We start from the raw sequence: 8,684 nt of genomic DNA on the forward strand, positions 1-8,684 counted from the left end.
ATTATCTTGTAAACATATTTAATTGTGATATTGATATACTTTGTGCATTTTGTGGTTTACATGTTGAAACATTTTATCATTTATTTTGGAGTTGTCCTTATATCTGTTTTTGGTCAGATTGCTTTATTTTTATTAAGGCTCACATCATTAAACCCCTATGAAAAATCTTATCATAAGGAAAATTACTTAATTTATCTGCTACTTCTTTTTGCTAAATTTAGTATCCATAAATATAAATTTCAGGGAAATAAGACTTTATTTTTTAAATCAGATTTGCAACAATATTTAAATACAATGCTATGTTTATATAAAACAAGAAAGCTGTAAAAATGTGTTTACTTAAAACGTTTTCATAATTTTACTTAACTTTTAAGTTTGTCACTGTTTTATTTTATTATTGTATTAATGTCTTTATTTGTTTATTTGCTAAACAACAAAAACAAAGGATTCTAATGTAGCGTATAAGAAACCCTAAAGATGGAACTTCGAAAGACTCCAGTGGAAAAACTAAATCTTAAAAATGAATTAGGGAATGTATTTTATTTGAAGAACACAGATGATTAAGATAATTTAGTTAAGTAGTTGTTTTTTTTAAGTTTTTTTTAATGAAAGGTATACACTACATACAGTAGGTGGCGATAATGCACCTTAACGTTGGTGCTACCCGCCATAAAACCGAAGAAGAAGGTGACGCGCAGCCAATCAGATGTTTCCTTTTTCGTCGGGGCGTGTTGTTCGCCGTTCGCAATAATGGCGAACTACAAGGAGTCTCCTTTGGCTACACGGCCAAAAACATTAGATCCAGCCGAGTATTTCAATCTTTCCCCCGATTACCGGCGGTCTGAGGAGCAAAGAGCGGCTTTGCGGTCACGACTGAAGAGGCAGTATCTGTTGCAGCTAAACAATCCTCATCGGCAAGAGCTTATTGTAAGACGAACCAATGATCAGTCTGCAAACATTAGCCTCGAGTAAAACGATTACAATGAATCTATAAACCGTCTTTATTGCATATTGTAACGAACGTATCATTTTATTACGTTTTTATAAATATGTATTTAGTAAATATTCTTGTTTATTGTCTATATTGTTTTATATTGAGCCTTCGGTGAGTGACCTTCACTGCTCGCTGGCTAGCAGATATTGCTGCCAGCTTGGTTTGGTCCCCAACTATCACTTGTCTTTATGTAGAAAGATGTGATCTGTAAAATATCTCCCAGATTATATTCATATTCAGAATGCACATTAAACGTTATTACTTAAAATACAGACAACTGCATTATTGAAACTTTCAGAAAGTAATCTGCTGACATGTCAAAACAGTTAGAGATCAGGTGATAAACTTCCATGTGTTTTTATTCGTAGGAGGATCCTGCTCTTACAAGGTGGATACATGCGCGTGGCAGTAACGTTTACCCCAACTTCAGACCAACTGCTAAAACATCATTGCTGGGCGGCTTGTTTGGAGTTTTACCTCTCTTTGTCTTGTACTTTGTCTTTAAGACAGACCGGGTGAGCTGGAATACTGAATCTTATTCAGTAGGCTTATTGACAATTACAAAGTTGTGGCATTTTTGTTTTGTGTTGTTTTTTTAAATAAATGATTTATCCCCTATCTTTCCAGGACAAAAGGGAGGCCAAGATGAAGGCAGGGACCTATGAGCGGCCCTATAAATTGTCATCCTAAAATAGTTTTCTGATTTCACTCTTTATTGTAACGAATAGTACTTGTAATTATATACTAAATAAAATACTTTATTGTTGAAACTTGGTTTATCACAGTTATTGATGACAAATAAGTAATCACACAGATTTTTTTGTAATTTCATTTAGTTTTATTGGTTCCAGTAGCAGGTTGTGTTGTTACATCTCTGGTTAAAGGGATAGTTTATTCATCCATTATAAAAGTAATCCACACGGCTCCGGGGGGTAATAAAGGGCTTCAGAATGGGTTTGAGTAAGAAAAATATCCATATTTAAAAAGTAAAATATCTTGCTTCCAGACTGGCTTCTGTATCCAATTTACGAAGAAAGTGTAATGCCTCTCGCAATTCAAAATGTTTACTCTATATCCAACTTCATACGCTGTGGCGGTTTTGCTTTATTCTCTCTTCCTTCAGTTCAGTACAGAAGGCTGTTTGGTGGGAGCTATATATTTAACTTTGTAATGTGTTAAATATGGATATTTTTCTTACACAAACCCATTGATTCACTTCAGAAGGCATTTATTAACCCCTTGGAGCCATATGGATTACTTAAATAATGGATGGATACTTTTTTTGAGCTTTGAATTTTGGACTGCCATTATAAAGCTTTGATTTTGCCAGGATATTTTTTATATATATAACTGATCATATTCATCTGAAGGAAGAATGTCGTACACCTAGGATGGCTTGAGGGTGAGTAAATCAAGGGGTAATTTTAATTTTTGGGTGAACTATCCCTTTAACTAAACATCTCATATAGTGATAACCATTGTGATCCATATGTCAGGCAAATAAAATCTTATCGTGACTGACATTTCTCTCGAGTTTTAACTATATACGTCATGTTTTATTTGCTGCTGGGTTTCCAGTTTGGATTGAAGTGACTCTTTATTGCCTCCCAGCATTTATAGTAGTTCTTATCCAGACGGTGACAGGTGTCCAATCCCCATTTGGTCACAGCCATGCTGAAGGAAGACTCGAACATGAATGCCTGTTGGATACAGCATTGTTTAAAAACCTGATCTGGCCTTTTACGTGATGTATCATAAAACTAAACATTACCATTGTGCCCTCAGCAACTCTCTCTGGTTTGAGAACAGCTGTGCTGTTCTTCTCAAAACAGTCGAAATCAGGACCATGTGGAGTCATTATGCTGTGGAGACTGGCTCCTCCAGGCTGAAAACCCTCTTCCTTTGCTTCATAGTGGCCTTTGATTAATCCCATAAACTCGCTCATGCAGTTCCCTTTAGCACAGACAGAGGGCGCTCATTAACCGTTGAAAACATCACTTGGTTTCAATCAAGTATGTAGTCCAGCACGACGCAGACTTACTATGGTAGTAGGGAGGCCGAAAGGTACGGTCCGCTACACCCCAGCGAGGTGGGAAAATCACAAAATCTGCAATGGCCACACCTGGGCGAGTGGACTTGGCTGTCAAAACGGTGAAAATCGAGGGATCCTGGAAATAAAGATTCAGGTCATTTAAATTGGAGTGCAAATGTGTTGATTTTAAGGCGTCAAGCAAAGTAAATTACTCACTGCGTGATCAAACGCCACACAGTTGATGACCATGAAGTTCTCCAGATTGTATTTGTACGGTGTGTAGTTTCCGTGCCATGCCACCACATTAAATGGCGAAAAGTCCTATAATGACACAAACTGTACTGTAAGTAAAAATAAACCACATAACCAATTTCTGTGGACTTTAATCAATAGTAATGTCAATCTCAAAACACGAAGACGTAAGTTACGTCAACGTCCTCAATAAAACGTTTAAACCGCTTCGCCTTGTTTTGACGCTCTGCACTTGTACTTGAAATAGTAGGTTGCAGGGCGAAAATGTCTTCGTTAAAAACCTTCGCTTGACAATGTTGCAGCAGGCAGGTTTTGAATGCTGCTGGCAAAATCAATATAATTCATTAAAGCAAAGACTGCCTGCTGTCCTGACCCTCATGCGCCCTCCCGTTGTTTCAACCCACCCACATGTAGCTACACACACATCCAGGTAAAACATCAGTCACAACTGTACACACAAACACAAATCCAGCGACTCAAACAAGAACACAGCTGTTTTACAGTTGCATTCAGTCACACAAAGACACTCTCAGTGCACCCTGGGGTTTCTGGGACCCCAAGGTTTGTAATCTCACAAGCATAACAGTTCTTGGGATTACTCTACCAGACTCTATTAAAACAGAGGGAAAAAAACACTCATACACACAAAACAAACATATTTTCCCAGTCAAGCAAATAATAAGCTAATTTAAGCAATTTTTAGCACTCGGTTGGAGGACAAAATGACAGAATAAGGTAGTACATTCTCCTTCAAGACTGTTAACCATTTAAACCGAGTACAGATGATGGGACCTGTCTGCTCGGCTATAGATGTGCTCTAACTGCATTTTGTCTTCATTACAATGGGTGATATTACCTCGTGATGCTTCTCTAATTTGCTCCTGACAGCCATAACAAGTCAATTATTCCCTCGACAGGACGCAGGGAAATACATTTAGTGCAAAATGAATACTTAATGCTTGAAATCTTGATCTTATTAAAAGCATCCAGCATGGATTGCACAGATTGTGTGTAATCCATAAATATTCAGTGCTTTATTGATGCAGCAGTGTTAGTAATAGAAATTACCAATGACGCGATCATTTCATGGTACCTGTTGACATGAAAAGAGCTTTCCCTGGTACTTGTTGATAATAGTGTAACCGGTGCCTACAGTGCGGTCCTCGTACCAAGCCACAGGCGTTTGAAAGTCCCTGGGGTTAGCCAGTCCATTAGCCCCTGCAAGGTACAACCAGATGAATGGACTTTTCTCAGCAGCCGATGAAAGCAATATTATTCAAGAGACATTAAATAAGAAATTGTGTTGTACATACCAATAGGACCCAGGTCAGGCAGCTCAAAATGGGCTCCAAACACTTCTAGAATGTATCCTCTGGTCTCTCCAAACACATCAACACTAAAACGCATCCCTTGCTGGAAAACATTAATTTGTTGTGCATCAGAATATTGATATTATAAATACTATACTTTTTCAGCTTTGTATTCATCACCGAATCCTGTAGAAATCCTCAGTATCTATCAAAAGTGGTCCAAGAGTGGTGAACTGGCCACAGGTTCATGGGCGACTAAGGCTCATTATTGATGCACGTGAGTATCAGAACTGGACCACGGAGCAATGAAGGAAGGTGACCTAGTCTGATGAAGAATCACGTTTCCTTTTACATCACGTAGATGGTCAGGTGTGTGAGTCGCCATGGCATCAGTATGCACTATGGGCAAGCCGGTGGAGGCAGTGTGATGCTTTGGGCAATGTTCTGCTGGGAAACCTTGGGTCCTGTCATCCATGTGGATGTTACTTTGACACGTATCACCTGCCGAAGCATTGTTGCAGACCATGTACACCCTTTAATGGAAACTGTATTGCCTGGTGGCAGTGGCCTCTTTCAGCAGGATAATGCGCCCTGCCACAAAGCAAAAATGGTTCAGGAATGGTTTGAGGAGCACAACAACGAGTTTGAGGTGTTGACTTGGCCTACAAATTCCCCAGATCTCAACTCAATCGAGCATCTGTGAGATGTGCTGAACAAATAAGTCCGATCTCTGGGGAGGCCCCACCTTGCAATGTACAGTACTTAAAGGATCTGCTGCTAACATCTTGGTGCTAGATACCACAGCACACCTTCAGGGGTCTAGTGGAGCCCATGTCTCGACGGGTCAGGGCTGTTTTGGCAGCAAAGGGGGACCAACACAATATTATGAAGGTGGTCTTAATGTTATCCCTGATCGGCGTGTTCATATAATATATATAATGAACATTGATATTTTTCAATTTAGCCATCACAGGAATTAAATACATTTAAAATGCATGAAAAATATTAACTGTTCTTTTAAAATTTAATATTTTAAAATTTATCAAATAAGTGCAGCCTTGGCAAGCATTTACATTTATGCATTTGGCAGATGCTTTTTATCCAAAGCAACGTACACTGCATTCAAGGTACACATTTTACAAGCATAAGAGACTTCTTTCAAAAACACGAAAAACTCTTACAGACTCCAAACCAAATCTCAGATATAGATATTAGATTGGCACCTGAATGACACAAATCTCTTTGGGATCCACCATCATCTTTCCAAATTCTGTAGTAATTAGGATTTCACCTTGTTGAGGCACTGAAACACAGATTGCAGTGTTAATTAAAAGGCATTAGTAATAAATAACTTTTTTATGCACCTATGTCAACTATTAATCCTGGGAAAATATGGTAGTGAATAACAAGGTGAACCACAACCTTACCAATAAGGAAATCCCCATCAGCATTTTGGAAACATCTATGAAAAGAAAAAAAGTACCATCTTACAAAGAACACGAACAAAGAATTATGGTCAAATCATGGGTGAGTTGAATTCAGTTCAAACTGACTTGTCAGTCATTGAAGTGTTACAGGTGTACATGTGGATGGCGATTCCATTACGAGATTTTGAATCTCCAGCTCCACAGACTGTATGTAGACCCTGAAAATATCAAACCAATGAGGCTGAGCCTGAAGATGATTTAAATATGAAGTAAATATAGGCCATATGAAATATTTTACCGATATGAAATCCACTTTTTTCTCTGAAGAATTGGGGATGTTAAACGGCTTCCATCGTAGCTGGTTGGGATCAGGCTCCACTTCATTCCAGTTCTCTGTCAGATCTCCACAGCTCATCGGAGTGAAAGGTTTGTGGCGCACAGAGGGTAAAATGCGGTACAGCCAGCTATAAACATAAATATGCTGTGCTCAGCTCTTTAATATCTTAGTTTTAGGTTTGACTGGTATGTTAAAAACTGACAATACTTTTTTAAAAGCTACATATACCTTCGCTTATTGGTCGATCGTGGGCAAGTGAAGGCAGAACCAGAGAGTTGCTCAGCATACAGGCCATATGGACACACTTGTGGATTGTTCTATAAAATAATAATCTAAACTGAGCATTTGATGTGCAATGTGTATAAATCATGTAAGTGATCAAAGTTTTGGTATTACCTGTCCCTCAGGTAGAGATCCTGGACAGCGAGGGTCCTCAGAGTTAAACTCATTGCCAAAACCACTCATGTACTACAAAACAGTTATTTGACTGCTGTAAGCATGAGTTCATTTTATTTTCAGAACCATAGATGGCAAAAATGTATAAAAGTAAGTCATGAAGCTGTGTAGAACCATTCTAGTATCTCCTTCCTATGAGTGAGCGACAACAAATGTGCTTAGTCATGCTGCATCTGCAAATGTGTTCAGAGCAGCTCTTAAAAGATCTCAATCTTGCCTAAGCTACTTGGAAACAACATATGGAAGTGTAAAATCTGACAATAATTGTATAAGATTTAGTCTGAAAACACCTGACAAAATGTTTTCTATTTGGTTAAACGCAAAATATGATACAAAGCATTCATGAACCTAAAAAGTTTACTTTGCAGCAGAGCAGAAATTAACCTCATCTGGGCAGCTGCGGATTCCAGTGATTTGATTGGTCAGGTTGGAACGCCCTCCAAATCCTCCTCATGCAACGATGTGTGAATCAATTCCATTCGAGTCGGTTCTTTCAAGCAATTCGCTTTAAAGAACCGGTTCATACCGATGTCTTTATTCCAATAAAGACATATGGCATACTGTTTACGTTTTATGAACCATGGTGTTTGTTGTAATGTGTCCCAGTTACATTTGTTGTTAGTTTAATAATTCAGCTTATAAAACAACCTATATATGTGCAATTAAACAAAACAGACATTCCACTAAAGCTCCAGAAAAGTTCTCTACTTTTCCGAAACTTTTGGAGAAAATGTTTCGTATAAAATCGTTCAGTGCTGCGTTTACAGGAAGCATTTTTAGGCATTTCTTTAAACGCAGCCGGTTTTTTGGATCATTTCTAGCGATTCATTAAAAAGATCCGATTTTTAGATAGATTCGGACATCACTAGGCTCAGGTGATGTGCAATGTCTACAGCAAAACAATCTTCAAACATAGTTTTAACATTTGATATAGGCCTATGTGTGTCTGTAAATAATAGCCTAATAATAATAATAATAAACAGTTTGGAATTTTTATTAGGAAAACGTTAACTTGACAAAGATTATGCATAAACCTGATTTAGGTTTACGATACTAAATATAGCGTACGCAAATTTATTGATAAGTCTTAGGCTATTTTAGACAAGCATTAGTCCATATAGAGTTGAAAGTGCACTTACCTTTAAACCCGCCATTGTAGCCTACGTTAGATATGGTCTAGTAGCTCAATATTTAAACTTTTCAAAATGAACTGCAACTCTTCACAAATTAAGTTCCCCCGTCCCTTGAATCCGCTCGTACCGAGTCAGCGCTCTCTCCGTGCAGAGGACCGAGGGAGGAACTTGGGTCGTATTTACGTTTTTCTCAATATGGTTTTAATTAGACTCAGACACGACTCATGACGCAACCAGATATTTGGGCAACGGGTGGAGGGGAGGAGAGGTTTGATGTCCACAAATCGTTTAAAGAATGACCCTGGCATAGGTACAGCAAATGTCAGTTAAGGCAAGATTGTAAAGTCCATTCAAAATCCTTTAATGCACGTAGGCCTATTTCTTGTTCACTAGGGGAGTCCAGGGAGTAATTTTGTTAGTAGACATTACTGTTGTGGACCGTGGTAGTTGTTTTTTAAAGTTTAAAAACTTTAAAAACGTTGTTTTTTAAAGTGTAATATTGTGGAAATATTACAATTTTGTGTAAGCAAATTACATTTGTGGAAACAAATAAAGAAATATAGCTTACAAAGAATATAGGTAAACCACATTTAGGACTGGTAAATGTATGGCTATTGGTTTTGTTAGTTGCAATTTTTATGTGTCCAGTAAATACAAATAGTCACACCCCTACCCGTCTGGTCAAACATGATATTTCTAGTTTGATGTTTTATTTAGGCTAGTTTATTTTAAGCTACAAACAT

General features: G+C 37.9%; 2 protein-coding genes across 2 annotated transcripts; one reads left to right on the forward strand and one right to left on the reverse strand.

Moving 5' to 3' along the window:
* The first annotated feature begins 705 nt into the window (after positions 1 to 705).
* On the forward strand, positions 706 to 1,764 carry ndufb4 (NADH:ubiquinone oxidoreductase subunit B4). Its single transcript, XM_067434842.1, has 3 exons — positions 706 to 927; positions 1,363 to 1,509; positions 1,622 to 1,764. The coding sequence occupies exons 1-3, from the start codon at positions 751 to 753 to the stop codon at positions 1,682 to 1,684; spliced, it is 387 nt and encodes a 128-aa protein (XP_067290943.1). The 5' UTR covers positions 706 to 750; the 3' UTR covers positions 1,685 to 1,764.
* Positions 1,765 to 1,809: 45 nt separating this feature from the next.
* hgd (homogentisate 1,2-dioxygenase) lies at positions 1,810 to 8,184 on the reverse strand. The gene is made up of 13 exons (XM_067434841.1): positions 7,948 to 8,184; positions 6,749 to 6,820; positions 6,581 to 6,669; positions 6,314 to 6,479; positions 6,142 to 6,233; positions 6,016 to 6,050; positions 5,812 to 5,891; positions 4,592 to 4,691; positions 4,372 to 4,496; positions 3,243 to 3,347; positions 3,036 to 3,162; positions 2,766 to 2,947; positions 1,810 to 2,694 (listed from the first exon to the last, which is right to left on the reverse strand). Exons 1-13 carry the CDS (start codon positions 7,960 to 7,962, stop codon positions 2,551 to 2,553), a joined length of 1,332 nt encoding a protein of 443 aa, XP_067290942.1. The 5' UTR covers positions 7,963 to 8,184; the 3' UTR covers positions 1,810 to 2,550.
* Between the last annotated feature and the right edge of the window lie 500 nt (positions 8,185 to 8,684).

Source organism: Pseudorasbora parva, chromosome 24 (genome assembly GCF_024679245.1).
Source record: "Pseudorasbora parva isolate DD20220531a chromosome 24, ASM2467924v1, whole genome shotgun sequence".
NCBI lineage: Eukaryota > Metazoa > Chordata > Actinopteri > Cypriniformes > Gobionidae > Pseudorasbora > Pseudorasbora parva.